Consider the following 15,650-nt stretch of genomic DNA (forward strand, 5'->3'; position numbering starts at 1 on the left):
GGCAGACCCTTCAAAGACTCTGCCCTCCGGCGGCACGGGCGAGGAGAGAGACAGAAGAAACAGGAAAATAAGGGATTCAGGTCGTTTCAGGGAAGTGCTATGCAAGGAAAAACACAGGGTGCCAGGCGGCACTTAAGGAGCAGCGTGGCGCCGGGTGGGCATGGAATCCAGAACTCCTGTGAGGAATCCTGCTCCGAGCAGAGGAAGAGCGGGAGCAAAGGCGCTCCTGCACCGGAGAGGCTCCAGGCCAGAGTCTCGCCCAATCTCAGCTTTGGCTTTGCCCTGGGGCTCTTCCCGGGCGGTCCCCACCGACCTTCCTGGACAAACATCCTCTTTCCCTCCTGTCCCGGTGCCCGGCGCAGCTAGAGGACGATCCGGAGACAGACCCTCGGCACAGAGCGGGGCCGGGGCTGACCTTGGCTTCACCCTGGCGGTCTACTAGGGACGTCGCTCAGCACGGTCACCCCACTCGGAGCACTCAGTCCCTTACTGTCCGGTGTTTCCCGGGTCGGACCTCCAGGGACCTGCCGGCTCCTCACGCAGAGCAGCCATCCTAGACGGCCCCGTTCCCCCGCTCCCCGGTCCGCTGTAGCGGACCAGCCCTCGGCGCGCTCGTCCTTTTCCCGGCCCATCCCCACGCCCGCCACTCCGCGGCCGCGGGGCGGAACCGCAGGAGCGGACAGGCGTACTCTGCAACCAATCAGAGACCGGCCTTCGCGGGCGCGGCCCGCGCAGGCGCAGTAGTAAACACGAACGCCCCCAGTGACTGGGTGGCGGGGCACGCGGGGCCGGGACTTCCGGTCGGGGCAGAGGGACTTCCGCCGCAGCGGCCCCGCGGATGGCCGCTCTCAGGGCAGCGCTCGGGGCGTTGCTCGCGGCAGCCCGTGTCCGGTCGCCGCCCCTGGGCCAGCGCCCGCCGCGCGCGCCCTGCTCCGTCTCGGCCGCCGCACGCGGCGCTGCCATGGAGCCGGCGCCCCGCTGGCTGGCGGGTCTGCGCTTCGACAACCGCGCCCTGCGCGCGCTGCCCGTGGAGACGCCGCCGCCCGGCCCCGAGGGCGCCCCGTCCGCGCCGCGGCCCGTGCCGGGGGCCTGCTTCAGCCGCGTGCGGCCCGCGCCGCTGCGCCAGCCGCGCCTCGTGGCGCTGTCGGAGCCCGCGCTGGCGCTGCTGGGCCTGGGCGCGCCGCCCGCCGACGCCGCCGCCCGCGAGGCGCGCGAGGCCGAGGTCGCGCTCTTCTTCAGCGGCAACGCGCTGCTGCCGGGCGCCGAGCCCGCCGCGCACTGCTACTGCGGCCACCAGTTTGGCCAGTTCGCGGGGCAGCTGGGCGACGGCGCCGCCATGTACCTGGGCGAGGTGTGCACGGCGGCCGGCGAGCGCTGGGAGCTGCAGCTCAAGGGCGCCGGCCCCACGCCCTTCTCCAGGTGGGCCCTTCTCCAGGTGGGCCGGGGCGGGTGGCTGGGGCCCGGAGGGGGCTGACCCCCGAAAGCGGCCCGCACGCCCTTCTCCAGGTGGGATGGGGCGGGGCCGGTGTGTGCAGCCCCACCGTTTTCCTCCCTAGTTGGGGGTGAGATGTAACTGGAAGTTTCACCTAGGGGCATAGGACATGAGAGGGGTCCGGCATCCTGGAGACGGGAACAGCTTGTGCAAAGGCCCTGAGATCAAAAGGAGAGGACAGGAGGAGGGGCAGTGGCCGCTGGGCCTCCTCCCCTGCTGAAGTGCTGCTGCCAAGTGCCCTTGTCCCCTCCGACCGGTATAGTGAGGGGATCCTGCCGCCTCTGATCCCAGAGCAACTGGCAGTTGCTCTTGTCCCGTTCTCATAAACGACACAAGGACTTTGGAATCAGTTCTGTGTGAGACACTCGCGTCCTCCCCGCCTCCCCCCGCCCACCCCCGGCCTGGCCCCGGTGCTCAGGGGAGGCGGGGTGATTTGTCAGCAGTCTGAAAGCTACTTGGGCAGTCTGCTTCCCTCCAACACTGGCATCCCAGATGCGGCCAGTGCCCTGGAAGGGACAAGAAAGACCTCCTCAGATCCCATTCCCCTAGTGGACATTCTCCCAAGCACAGGCTTCCAGGCACTTGTGGGCCAGAGCCTGGCTCCAGATCCCAGCAGCCTGACCCAGCAGGGTGCTCTTGTAGCCGTCCTGCGTCTTCTGTACAGACAGTCTGTTCTGCTCTTTTCCGTCAAACAGTTCGTGCATTTAGTCCGTGTTTGTTAAATGGCTGAAAAAGTTATACCCAAGTCGTCGTTTTAGGTGCAGGGAAATCCTAAGGGCCTGTCTCCCCTCCGGCCACTTCCCTTTGCCCTCCCTCCGGGGACTGAAGACGCCCCTCCCCGGCTCCCCGCAGCAGCTCCATCTCTGACCCACAGAATAACTGGTTTTTCCTCATGCCCCAGGCTCCAGACCTTTCTGTCTGTGAAGTCTGAGTTCAGCCTAGCGCCACCGCCACCCCCTGCAAACAACCCGCACCTGCTCAGAGTTGTCTGCACCAGTGGCTAACGGAAGTTTCTGCTCATTGGAATGGGTGCTTCTCACCCTAAGGCCTGTTCATTCTTTTGAGCACCTTTAAACTTTATGTATTCCTTTTTGGTCATTTATTTTTGCCAGTTATAAAGACAAACCTTTTTGTGAGTAATCTGCTGTTGGAAGTTGCTTTTTATATTTGAAGACTTGAGTTTTAAGTCCCATGTTTTCAGATCTGAGGTCTGCTAACATATTTTTTTTTAACATTTGTTTCTTTTTAGAGAGAGTGAGCGAGTGGGGGAGGGGCAGAGAGAGACAGGGAGACAGAATCCCAAGCAGACTCCACACTCAGCACAGAGCTTGACATGATCTGTGGGACAGATCCCACAAACTGTGAGATCGTGACCTGAGCTGAAATCAAGTCAGACGCTTAACCAACTGAGTCACTCAGGTGCCCCTAGAATATTTTTTCTTTAAAAGAAAGCAGTAATTTACCCTTTACTCAGGTTGGCACCCACCTACCCCACCCCACCCCTCCCTGTGTCCTGTGGTCCCCAGCTTCAGCAAGACTTGAGGCTGACGTCCAAAGTGGCTACGAGTGGCTTAAAGCCAGCTGCTGCTGGATACCCAGGTGTGGCTTTTGGGGGAGGACAGGTGACTTCTCGCCTCTGCCTCCTTCCTGCGTGCCATGGGGTTGGGATTTCAGGATATGCCTCCCCTGGCAGGTGCAGAAGGGCTTTCCCTCAGTTGGGTCCATCCCAGCAGCTGCACTGGGAACTGACATGGGTGTACAGGAAAAGGGACTGTTGTCACGTGTCCTCTGGCTCTGTGGGTGCAGGACTGCTTTCCGAGGCCCTTTACCCTTGCTGTATAATCGTTCAATTCTGGCTTTTGCTTTGAGAACCCTGCCTTGAGCAAGAATACGGCTGCGTATTTTCAGGACCATTTCTATCAGATTCAAGATTAAATTGCGCTGTGCTAGCTTCCTACTGGATGTGAAATCTAACCGGATTAGAAGTAATGCCCAGGGCCAGGGAAGGGTGGAATGACATTTGAGGACAGGTTTCCTTGTCACAGGTCCTCACATAGACTAGAAGGAGGTGAGTGGAGTGCAGCTGTGAACCGAGGGTCACGCTGGCCAGAGGCCGACACAGTGAGCTCTGGGGTGACTGCCAGGTCTGGTTTCTAGAGGTGTCACTTACACGAGGATGAGCCATAGGCAAGGTGAGGCAGGAGGCCTAGATGTGTCTAGTGGAGCCTTGAGGACCACGATCGTAACAATACGTGCAGAATAAGCATTTGACGAAAGCCAGCACCCATTCGTGACAAAAATTCGACAAACTGGGAAGAGAGGAACTTCCTCAAATTGATAAAGAATTTCTACAGAAAACCACAGCTACCATCTACTTGGTGAGGGCCTGGAAACTCTCCCACTAAGATCAGAAACAAGGGAAAGTTGTTTCCCTCACCATTGCCTTTCAGCATCATACTGGAAATCCTAGCTAACGCAGTAAGACAAGAAAAGGAAATTAAAGGCATACAGATGGAGATGGAAGAAATGAAACTGTCTCAGTTTGGGGATAAACATCCACAGAAAATCTCAAAGATGTGACCAAAATGAATAAGCAGTTACAGCAAGGTTGCAGGATCCGAAATTATACAAAAGTCAGTCCCTTTACCGTATAAGCAATGAGCAATTTGAATTTGAAATTAAAAACAATACTATTTACCCTAGCACCCCTCAAAATGAAATAGGTATTAATCTAACAAAATATATACAAGATCTTTATAAGGAACATTATAAAATTGATAAAAGATGCCAAAAATAAAGAAACGGAAAGACATTCCATGTCCACGGACAGGAGGTCTCACTATTGTCAGGGTGTCACTTGGTCCCAATTTGACTTCAGTACAATCCCAACAGAATCTCAGGTCATTCTGTAGACACTGGTGACAGGATTCTAAAGTTTGCACAGAGAGGCAAAAGACCTAAAATGACCGACATGACACGAAGAATGGCAAAACCAGAGAACCAGCTTTACTGACGACGAGCCTTCCTGCAAAACCATAGGCATTAGGTAAACGCAGTGTCGGTGAAGGGATTGCTCAGTGGAGTAAGGACAGACCTCCCCCTCGGTACAGCCAGCTGATCCTTGACAAAGGGGCAAAGATCGTCATGCCAACAGATGGCACTGGGACAACTGAACACACACACAAAAGGTATCTAGACACGAACTTGCCACCTTTCGCAAAAGTAAACTCAGAGCAATCATAAACCTAAGTGCAAAAGTATAAAACTCCTAGAAGATAAAAAACCCGGAGGACCTTGGGTTTGGACGTGACTTTTTAGATCTAACACCAAATGCAAGATCCATGAAAGAAGTCATTGATGAGCCGGACTCCATTAAAGTTAAAACTTTTTTGCTCTGCAAAAACAAAACAAACAAAACATCCCTTGTGCTCTGCAGTAGACAAAATCGAGAGTGAAAAGAAAAGCCACAGACGGGGGGGGGGGGGAAATATTTGCAAAAGATGCATCTGATAAAGGAGTGTTGTCCGAAGTAGACCAAGAACTTCTTAAATTCAATCATAAGAAAACAAAACAACCTGGGCCCTTAAAATGGGCCAAAGACTTGAACAGACCTGACACCAAAGAGGAGACACAGATGGAAAGCAAGCTCCTTGAAGAGACGCTTCACCTGGTGAGTTACCAGGGAAATGCAAATTCTCACCGCGACGAGATGCCGCCGCACACCTGCGGGGGGGGGGGGGAGGGGTGGGGGGGGCAGACCCGGGGCACCGACAGCACCAGGCGCCGGGAGGCCGTGTGGCAGCGGGAGCACGTGCTCCACCCACTTGCTGGTGGGTGCAAGGCGGTGCTGTTACCTCGTGGCCCAGCAGTCGTGCTCCTGCTGTTTGCCCGAAAGACTGAGAGCCTGTGTCCACACAAAACCCTGCACGTGGATGTTTGTAGCAGTTTTATTCAGACCTGTCAAAACCTGGAAGCAAGCAGCATGTCCTTCAGGAGGCAAATGGACCGTGGCGCCTCCAGACGAGGGAATAGGACTCTGCACAGACGAGAAGCGAGCGCTCGGGCCGTGAGAAGACATGGAGGAGGACGACGAGAAAGGAGCCAGTCTGCGCTACGACTCTGGCTGCGAGCTTCCGAGGAAGGCGGAAGTACAGAGAGGAAGAAAAGATCATGAGTTACAGGGGAGGGGTGAGCGGGTGGAGCACGAGGACGTTAAGGCGGCAGCGGTCTGTGTATGGTACCATAGTGATGGGTCCACGTCGTCACCCATCTGTCCAAACCCCCACGGTACACAGTGCTGGGCGTGACCCCGTTTAAACGTGGACCTTGAGTGATGATGGCACATCCAGGTAGACTTGCTAATGGTGACAAATGTCCCACCTGGTGGGGACGTTGACGGTAGAGGCCACGAGGGCAGCAGGGGGCCTTTCGTTGCCGTGAGCCTGGAACTGCTCTGATAAAGTCTTAATCATAATAGAGGCTTGGGGTCAAAAAGCAGTTCGAGCCCTCCAAGGCCGTCCGTCCATCCGTCCAAGGGACTCTGAGATCCCCCTTTCGTACGCGAGCGATGCTGTCGTGTGTTACCGTTACCGTAGGAGTGCTTTTGTAAAACGAATTCTTTGTAAGAACCAGGTTGCAGATGCACGGGGTGAGTGTGTGGTGCTTGGCTGCTTCCCGCTGGGGAGGCCCGAGGTGGCCCTCACCATCCTCGGCATCGGTCTGGCCTCCGGCTACAGGCCGGCACTCGGTGCCTTGGCCGCCGGGTCTGGGGCGACGTTCGGGCCTCATCAGTGCCAGGTAGCATGTGTGATAGGGTTCTTGCGCAGTCACATTAGAGCTGCCAGTGGGTGATATTTAGGAAGCCCTTGGAATGCTTTCAGTCCCTCCCATCTGCCGCCTGAACCTTGGTGTCGAGGGGACGCCTGCCTGATGGCACGATGACCTGTGTTTGATTTCAGACAGGCTGACGGCCGCAAAGTCCTGCGGTCGAGCATCCGAGAGTTCCTGTGCAGTGAGGCCATGTTCCACCTGGGCATCCCCACCACGCGGGCCGGGGCCTGCGTCACATCCCAGTCCACAGTTGTCCGCGACGTGTTCTATGATGGTAATCCAAAATATGAAAAGTGCACGGTTGTGTTGCGTATAGCTTCCACTTTTCTAAGGTAATGCCGGGGTCCCCTCGGGCTGTCTGAACGCTTGCTGTTGTCAGGCTGTAGGTCTGTGCTTAGACAGCGGGGAAATCTGGTAGATGAAACACCCCACGGTGACACACCGTTTGGACGCCCCCTCCCACGGCGGGTCCCTAGAACAGCGCCAGCGCAGCGTCCAGGAGGTGGATGCTCTGCACCTGCGGGGACGGAGTCGCAGGTGCAAAAGGCCCTGGGCGTGTCTGGGCCGGGAACCCTGTCCCGTCCGCCCACACTCCCCGGCCGGGCCGTTCCCAGCAGGCAACAGCCCGTGTAGCTGGAGGGAGGCTGGTGTGGGCGGGCCCCCCGAGGCAGCAGGGGGGGGGGGGGCGGTACAGAGCGGTTTACTTGGGAGTTGGTGACCAGGGACTGCATCAACGTCGCCAAGAAAGCGGCCTCGCGTGCCACCGTGAACGCAGGCTGCCGCACACCTGACGAGCTCCGGTTGGCTGTGGCCATTCTCCACTCGGTTCATCAACTGGAACCCTCTCTGGTTCCCGCTCCTGACGCACGCCTGTTTCTCCGCGACGTCACCGCGCTGCCTGGCGTCACACGCTCCATTCTGCTTACCTGAACCCACGCTTGTCGGGAAGTGGCTGTGGCATCTTAGGGCCCCCTCCTGCAGCCAGGCAGACCCCGTGTGTATCAGGGGCAACGGGGCCATTCCCCTGGTGCCTGCTGGCCCCACCCACGCCTACAGCTCAGAGTCACTGGCTTTTCCTTTCATCCCCTGGGGGACAGAGGAGCCAGGGCAGTGACCGGCCTCACCCCAGGAGACCCAGGGCTTCTTCCTGCAGAAGCACCAGACTGCTCTTTGCCGCGCGGCCGCCCTGCACCTGGCAGGAGGTCGGGCGGCATCCCTGGCCTCCACCCACCACCTCCCGGGGCCAATGCCAGACCTAAAAACCAAAAATGTCTCCAAACGGTGCCTCACACCCTCCGGGTGACACCCAGTGGAGAGCCACTGCTGACCCTGCTTGTCACCCCACCACAGAATGCCCGTCACTGACGTGCTCCTTGACGCAGGGGGATGGGCACAGAGCCCTCCTCGTGCCCGGAGTCAGCCCTGTCTGTGTTCCTGGGCGTCCCGCATGCACACCCGGGGCTGTGTGGGACTTGACCAGAGTCAGGCTGGTTCCGTGTCACTGAAAGATTAGTTCTGTTCCTGTTGGTTTTGTCTTAATCAGCGTGTTCTTCCCACGCTGCCAGGCCGGTATCTAGCAGCCAGACTTTTCTTCCCACGACGGGGCAGAGTCACATTTAACCTGTTAAAAACTTGGGTCTTCCCTCCAGGTTTGGATCCTTTGAGATTTTTAAGTCTGCAGATGAGCACACAGGGCGCGAGGGCCCCAGTGTGGGGAGGAATGACATTCGAGTACAGATGCTGGACTATGTGATCGGCACGTTTTATCCCGAGATCCAGGCCGCTCACGCTGACAACAGCGTGCAAAGGAATGCGGCCTTCTTCCGGGAGGTAGGTGTGGCGGTGCCCTGGCCCCGGCCCTACCTGCTGCTGACGACCCGGTCTACTTGGCTGGTGGACAGAGGTTCTCACTTGGTGTCCCTGCCCCTGTCAGTCACTCCCCTGTCCCAAACCCAGTCACCACTTGTTGGCTTTGAGCAGGACCGACTTCTTGGAAACCCTCCGTCAAGGTCAGGGGTCCTGGGACAAACCAAGGATCATTTTGTTTCAGTGGCACTGGCGTGTGTCCATGTGCCCCCCGCCGAGCCCCGCAGGACAAGTATGAAGGGAATGACCCCAATGCGCTGGGTACCCAGCCATGCACACCTTGTCTGACCCAGTCCCTCGGTTTGATGGAGGTGCTGACCCCGCGGCTTGTGTCTGCGCCTCCCCTCCCCCCAAGGGCCATCAGGCGTGGCTTCCGTGCAGAGGTCACCCATGACACTGAGAATGTGGCCGCGGCACTCCATCAGCTGACCCAGCTCAGGGCCTGCAGTGTCAGCGAGGGGGTGAAGGAGAAGGCAGGGGCACGGTTGAGCACGGCTTCCATGAGAAGGAGTGCCAAGCAGGTGTCTGTGGGGCCTCGTCCTGCCTGACCCTGGCCACTCTCCTGACCTGCGTTAGCCACGCTCTGGTTCTTGCCTTCTTCTGTGGGCAAGCGCCTGGGCTGTGGGCTGCCGGGAGGTGTCTCGGGGTTCCGCTCGCAGCCGTGATGGGTGACGGGGCAGGTGTCTGGGGCCAGTGCCTGCGGGTGCTGGCCGGGCACCCTCGAGGCCGCACGGGGGTGGGGGACACAGGGGGGCTGCATGGGCAGTGGATGGGGCCGCGTGAATGGCCCGCTGGCAGCCCACTGGGCCGCGGCAGGTAGGTCATTGGCCTCCTTGTCCGGCAGCTCGAAGGACGAGATGGGGCCCTGAGCACAGCGGCCTGGACCAAGGGCAGGATTTGTCTGCTCATGTGCGGACTTCCTCATGTCCATGCCATTGTCCTCCTGGGCCCGAGTCGCGGGGATATCGAGGTTCCCTGACATTTTTGATTTCTTGGGTAAAAGCCATGATCAGGGAGTATGCGAAAGAGGGAGGTGGCGAACGTGGGGTTGGAGCCTCCACACACCTGCGCGTCCGAGATGCCTTTTCCTCCGCACGCATTCCGTCCTGTCCTCCCCACACGTGTCAGCGGGGAGGCCAGAGGACAGGCCCTGCGGGAATCGGGGAGGGAAAGAAGGGGTGGGGGCAGGGGGGCAACCCGCGCCTGTTGTGCTGCAGGTGACCCGTCGCACGGCCCGGATGGTGGCCGAGTGGCAGTGTGTGGGCTTCTGCCACGGCGTGCTCAACACGGACAACATGAGCATCGTGGGGCTCACCATCGACTACGGGCCCTTTGGGTTCCTGGACAGGTGAGTGGCCCGGGGCAGCAAGTGGGCGCCGACAGTGCAGGGACCGCTGGGGAGAGGCCTGCGGGTATATGCATCTGCTCTGGATGTTTTGTCCAGCATTTAGTTGTTGGACATGCCTGGCTGGCCATTCCCAGAGGAAGACGTCCCCTGGAAGGTTCTGAGCAGAGAAGCGTTTTAAAAGGGCGCCTCCACTCCCAGATCGGGAGTGGGCTGAAGGGGCCAGGGCGGGAGCAGGTGGTGAGCAGGGGGGATGCACCCGGCCAGAGGGGTCCGGCCGGGGCAGGGGCAGGGGAGCGGTGGCCACACAGGCGCGGCCTTTGGGCACCCCCAGGGGTTCCGCATCGTCCCCTTGATGGCTCTCTCACCCTGTGTGGCAGGTACGACCCTGACCACGTGTGCAATGCCTCGGACAACGCCGGGCGCTACGCATACAGCAAGCAGCCCGAAGTGTGCAAATGGAACCTGCAGAAGCTGGTTGAGGCCCTGGAGCCCGAGCTCCCCCGCGAGCTGGGTGAGGCCATCCTGGCGGAGGAGTTTGACGCCGAGTTCCGCCGGCACTATCTGCAGAAGATGCGCAGGAAGCTGGGCCTCGTGCGCGCCGAACTGGAGGACGATGGAGTGCTGGTGGCCAAGCTCCTGGAGACCATGCACCTGACCGGTGAGTGTGGCCAGGCGAGTGCGCCACGGGGGGGCCTGGCCTTTTCATTTGGATGAAATAATACAGCGCGTAAGACGTACCGCGTCAGCCATTAAGTGAGCAGGTCGGGGCACCAAGCACGTTCACTGTGGCGCAGCCAGTGTCTCCAGACTCTTCAGTGTGCGAAGCGGACACCCTGTCCCCGTTGCACTCTCACCCCCATCTGCCTCCCCAGCCCCTGGCGCCCCCGTTCTGCCTTCTGTCTGTGGATCTGACTCCTCCAGGGACCTCATGTGAAAGGGGTCCACACGGGATTCGTCCTCGTGTGCTGGCTTCCTCCACCGAGCAGCGTCCCCAAGGCTCATCTGTGGTGGGGCAACGGGTATCAGGATTCTGTTCCCTTGCAAGCTGAGTGGTACCTCGTGGTGTGCAGGGACCACGCTTTGTTCCCCGCTTATGGACTGACGCACACTTGTTTTCACCCTTGGGCTGCTGACGAAAACGCTGCTGTGGAAACACACATACCAGTAGGCGTGTGAGTCCCTGTTCTCAGTTCTGGGGCTGCACCTCCAGGCGGAGTTGCTGGATCCCGTGTGGACCTAACCAGACTGCTCTGGCTGGAGCTGCTGGTACCATGTTGACCGGAAGTGGTCCAGTGGGTGTTCCCTTGTTCCTGCCCTCAGGGGAGTGCTCTCTGTCTTTCACTGTTAAGTATGAGGCTGTCTGTGGCTTTTTTAGATACGGCTTTTATGAAATTGAGGGTTTCCTTCTATTCCTAGTTTGGAGTATTTTTACCATTTTGCATCAGTTGAGATGAACACATGGGGGAAGCTCCTCCCTTCGCACCCCGTCTTAGTCAAGTTAAACCGCCGTAGTAAACCACACAGACTGGGCAGCTTACCCAGCAGACCTCAATCTGTCACAGTTCTGGACGCTGGAGGTCGGAGATCAGGGTGCAGCGTGGCCAGGTTGCTGGGGTGGGGCTCCTTCCAGGGCAGAGAACAGAGAGGCAGCGAGGGCTGGTGGCTCTTCTCCTGAGGGCGCAGACCCCATCAGGAGGGCCCCAGTCGACATTTGTACAGGAGGTTGGTCCACGGTAGCTTTGGCTTCAATATCTAGGCATGCTGCTCTCATAAAATGAGTTAGGAAATGTTCTGTCCTGTCCTGCTTTTCAGAAGAGTTGAAGGAGGACTGGTGATAATTCTCTGATATTTGGTAGAACTTACCAGTGAGGTCCTAACGTCTTCTTTGTTGTGAGAGTTTGGATTCCTGATTCCGTTTCCTTACTTGTTACAAGACTACTCAGATTTTCCATTTCTTCGGAATCTGTTGTGGCAGATTGTGTTTCTGAGAATTTGCTGATTACCTCTGCGTCATCTAATTTATCAGCATGCAGTTGTTCACTCTTCTCAGAGTCTTTCACTTCTGTATAATCAACACTCCTGGCCCCATTTTCATTTCTGCTTTTAGCTGAACGTGTCTCTTTTTGTCAGTAGCTAAAAGTTTGTCAGTCTTGCTGATCCTTTCAAAGAACCAGCTCTTGGTTTCATTGGTTTTTGTTCTCTATTTCATTTACCTCTGCTCTAACCTTTGTTTCTTTCTGCCAGCTTTGGTCTTATTTTGTTCTTCTAATCCCTCAGGTATAACATGAAGTTATTGAGATTTTTTTTTGAGATGACATGTTAACACTATTAGTTGCAGGTGTACAACATGAGTCACTCTTTGTACACACTGCAAAATGATCACTACCGTAAGTGCAGTTAACATCCATCACCACACAATTGCAAGTTTACTTTTTTCTTGCGATTGAGATTTGTTCTTCTAACAGGTATTTAGCGTCATAAATCTCCCTCTGACCACTGCTTTTGTGGCACCCTGTAAATTTCAGTGTGCTGCGTTTTTATTTTCCTGCCTCTAAGTATTTCCTAATTTTCCTTGTGATTTGTTTTTATTTTTTGGACCCACTGGTCAATTTTGATGTTATTTGTGAATTTGCCAGCTTTCCTTCTGTTAGTGATTTCTGTCTTCATCCCACTGTGGTTGGAAGAGATACGTCTTTTTAAACATATTAAGACTCACGTTGTATGTATGGCTGAACATGTGATCTGCCCTGGAGACTGTCCCGTGTGTACCTGAGAAGATTGGACGGAGTTCTGTTGAGGTCTGATGCAGTAGCGTGACAAGCATTCGAGTTCCCCGTGTCCTTGTTGGTCTGCGGTCCAGACATCCCATCCATTATCCAAAGTGGGCTGCTAAAGCCTCCAGCTCTTAGAGAACCATTCTGTTTCTTGTTACGTTTTACAGAGGTTTGCTTTGTAAGTTTTGGTGCTCGTTTGGCACATACACTTATAAAAATCTTTCTGATGAACTGTTTTACCAGTATATAAGGAAAACCGTGGTCATTTACCGATTTCTTACTGAAAGTCTACTTGTCTGACTCAACCAGTTGAAAGTATCTTATGGACAGTGTGTAGTTTTGTTTGTTTTAATTTGAGAGTCTGCATGAGAGACAGCAGGGGAGGAGCAAAGAGAGGGAGACAGAATCCCAAGCCGGCTCAGTGCTGTCAGCACAGAGCCCGACACGGGGCTCGCACCCACAAACTGTGAGATCATGACCTGAGTCCGAATCAAGAGACACTTCACTGAGCCCCCCCAGCCGCTCCTGTAGTTGTCTTTTTAAAAATCCATCCTGCCAGTCTTTTTTCTTTTAAGCTAGAGCAGCAGTTCATGGAGGACACCAGTGTGGAGGGGTGGGCGGGACAGCACAGGAGAGGCCGTCTGCTGATCCATTTACTTTTAAAGTCATTACCCATGAGGACTTCTGCCGCTTTATTGTTTTCTGTCCCTCATTTCCTCCATTTCTGCTTCTGTGTTTCGTTTATTGTCCTGGTTCCCTTCTCATTTCCTTCTGTGTGTATTTTTAGGATGTTTTCCTAGTGTTTCAACAACTCGGGCTGAGGACTCTGAGTATCTGTTGTGTGTTGAGCCCTGTTTGTTCTGAAGTGTTTCAGGGGCTTCTCCTTGACGCCCCGTGGCTCCTTTAGTAGGCTGGGGGGCTTGTGAGCACAGCAACAGTGGCCAGGGATGACCTTGGTGCCTTTGCCGTACTGATCTCAGAGTGGTGGCCAAGCTGGGTGGCAGGTGTGTGGGGATGAGGAGGAGTCTGGAGAGCAGGGGTCGGGAGCCCTCGGACCCGACCCTGACGAGGCTGCCCGGCGTCGTGGGCGCTGGTGCAGGAGGCGAGGGCCAGGCCTCCACCTGCACCCTGAGCGCTGGCGTGTTGCAGGTGCCGACTTCACAAACACCTTCCACTTGCTGAGCTCCTTCCCAGTTGGGCCAGAGCCCCAGGGCATGCCCGAGTTCCTGGATGCGCTGACCGCACAGTGTGCCTCCCTGGAAGAGCTGAAGCTCGCCTTCCGACCCCAGATGGATCCCCGGTGGGTACCCAGGTCTCCCTTCCTTGGAATGGGCTTCCAGAAGGAGAGGACCATTCAGAACAGAGCATGGTGGGATGTTGGGGAGAGCTAGCTAGGGCACCTGGGGAAGTGGGCGGGCCCCCACATCGGCGCTGAGGCCCACTGGTCAGAGGGAAGGGCAGCAATGCTGCCACCGCACAGGGAGGCCAGTGGCACAGGCTGGGGGGGGGGGCAGCTTCCCGGAATGGCTCTCGTCTGCCCAGGAAGGACTCCGTGGGCCCTCGGGTATCACCAGCCAGGCCACGCTTTCCTGCACCATCTCCCCTGGAGGAGCACACGGTGTCCTGAGGGTGCAGCCCATGCTCCGAGTAAGACGTGGGAAGCATGGTTTCCGGGTTTTGATAAACAAGCCAACAGACTGTGGTTCGAGAGAATTTAGTGCAGCGCTGTGGTGAGTGGCTGCCGGCTGCCAGGACGCACAGGGAGGACCGGCTAGCAGGGCCTACGGAACACAAAGCCAGCGTGACTGGGGAAGGGGGTGTCAGTGCTGTCCCTGCTCGCCGGGCCCTCGAGGACCCAGCCTTGTGGTCACTGTGGAGAAGCAGCCAGCAGTGACCTTCCCCTGGGGGAAGTCACTGTGGGGTCGGGACACAGGCAGGCGCCAGGCAGCAGGGAGAAGTCAGCCTGCAGCACCCGCCCCTCGGGGTGCACTCGTTCCACGACACGGAAGGGCTGTCGCAGAGCAGGGGTGGACGGCTGCCTCGCCCGTCGGCCCGGGTCACCCCCCCTCCCCCACACACACACCGGGGCTGTCGGCGGTGGCACAGCAGAGCCGCTGAAGCCATTGCCACCTCCTCCGTGCCCAGACAGCCATCTTCCGGGTGCCCAGTGGTCGGGACGCGCCTCACGCTGCCCCTCTGCACAGGCAGCTCTCCATGATGCTGATGCTGGCGCAGTCGAACCCTCAGCTCTTCGCGCTCATCGGCACCCGAGCCAACGTCACCAAGGAGCTGGAGCGCGTGGAGCAGCAGTCGCGGCTGGAGCAGCTGAGCTCGGCTGAGCTCCTGAGCAGGAACAGGAGCCACTGGGCCGACTGGCTCCAGGAGTACAGGTGAGGCCGGCCCTGCCATCCGGGGTCGGTGAGGCTCCAGGTCGGGGCGCTGACCGCCCGCGTCACCATCTCCCCGTGACGTGGCTGCAGACGACTCCCCATGCAGGGAACCAAGCCCGGGAGATGTGGGAGGGGGTATCTGCTGGAAAGACGAACTTGGATGTGATTCCAGAGCCCGGCTGGAGAAGGACAGGGAGGGCGCCGGCGACAGTGACACCTGGCAGGCCGAGCGCCTGCGCGTCATGCGTGCTAACAACCCCAAGTACGTCCTGCGGAACTACATCGCACAGAATGCCATCGAGGCTGCCGAGAACGGAGACTTCTCAGAGGCGAGCAGACACCCGCCCCTCCTCCGTCCCTGGGTCCGGCAGCAGGGGCTGGGTGAGGAGGGACGGGCGGGCCCTAAAGCCCCTCTTCTTGCTCTTCTCCAGGTGCGGCGGGTGCTGAAGCTCCTGGAGGCCCCCTACCACAGGGAAGGCGAGGCCGCCGAGGTCCTGGAGGCCGAGGGGGCCGGCGGGGCACACAGCGGGGGACACTCCTACGGCAGCAAGCCCCCGCTGTGGGCGGCAGAACTGTGTGTGACGTGATCCTCGTAACCGCCTCGGAAGCCTCCACACGTGGAGCCCCCGAGGCCTCGAGCCCCACTGAGTCCTTGAGGCGGTGGGCACCCAGCGGGCAACCCCACGCCCCGTCTCTCCATGACGGCCGAGACGTCCAGTCAGGACCTGACCCGTCTCTGTCTGACACAGACTCAGCAGCCCCGCCCCACGCTCAGTGCGCTCCCCCATAAAAGCCGCTTGGTGCAAGGACAGGAGGTGCGAGGACAGGAGCTCAGCAGTGGGAAGCAGGCCCAGGTGGGCAGAGCGGCCCCAGCCCCCTACCTACCGGGCAGACACGGTCCCCAAATAAACCAGCAGCTTCCCTGGCCCGTCTCTGTGTGGTCACTGCGC

General features: G+C 58.0%; 2 protein-coding genes across 5 annotated transcripts in view; one reads left to right on the forward strand and one right to left on the reverse strand.

Annotated features, from left to right (window-relative positions):
• Positions 1 to 801: 801 nt before the first annotated feature.
• Positions 802 to 15,650, forward strand: SELENOO (selenoprotein O). 2 transcript variants are annotated; one of them, XM_053199571.1, is made up of 9 exons: positions 807 to 1,419; positions 6,451 to 6,654; positions 7,972 to 8,152; positions 9,406 to 9,536; positions 9,914 to 10,194; positions 13,460 to 13,610; positions 14,515 to 14,700; positions 14,873 to 15,029; positions 15,132 to 15,650. In XM_053199571.1, exons 1-9 carry the CDS (start codon positions 839 to 841, stop codon positions 15,294 to 15,296), a joined length of 2,037 nt encoding a protein of 678 aa, XP_053055546.1. In that variant the 5' UTR covers positions 807 to 838; the 3' UTR covers positions 15,297 to 15,650. The 2 variants fall into 2 exon arrangements, with proteins under 2 accessions (XP_053055547.1, XP_053055546.1); XM_053199572.1 differs by lacking the exons at positions 14,515 to 14,700; positions 14,873 to 15,029; positions 15,132 to 15,650 and adding an exon at positions 13,857 to 14,028 and having other exon boundaries at positions 802 to 1,419.
• Positions 5,403 to 15,650, reverse strand: part of TUBGCP6 (tubulin gamma complex associated protein 6) — a 31,219-nt gene continuing 20,971 nt past the window's right edge. The window contains exon 26 of one of the 3 annotated variants that reach the window (XM_053199569.1): positions 5,403 to 5,622. The gene's annotated coding sequence lies outside the window, so the exon portion shown is untranslated. Of the gene's footprint in view, positions 5,623 to 14,008; positions 14,843 to 15,650 lie in introns of those variants that run through there. The other 2 variants (XM_053199568.1, XM_053199567.1) reach the window with 2 other exon arrangements.

The sequence above is a fragment of the Acinonyx jubatus genome, chromosome B4, assembly GCF_027475565.1.
Source record: "Acinonyx jubatus isolate Ajub_Pintada_27869175 chromosome B4, VMU_Ajub_asm_v1.0, whole genome shotgun sequence".
Lineage (NCBI taxonomy): Eukaryota > Metazoa > Chordata > Mammalia > Carnivora > Felidae > Acinonyx > Acinonyx jubatus.

Excerpts from the sequence above, each read along its gene's own strand:
- SELENOO (XM_053199572.1), top strand. The coding sequence starts at position 839 with ATGGCCGCTCTCAGGGCAGCGCTCGGGGCGTTGCTCGCGGCAGCCCGT. Across the intron at positions 8,153-9,405 it reads ATGCGGCCTTCTTCCGGGAG|GTGACCCGTCGCACGGCCCG; the intron begins GTAGGTGTGGCG and ends GTTGTGCTGCAG. Across the intron at positions 13,611-13,856 it reads CGACCCCAGATGGATCCCCG|GACTCCGTGGGCCCTCGGGT; the intron begins GTGGGTACCCAG and ends CTGCCCAGGAAG.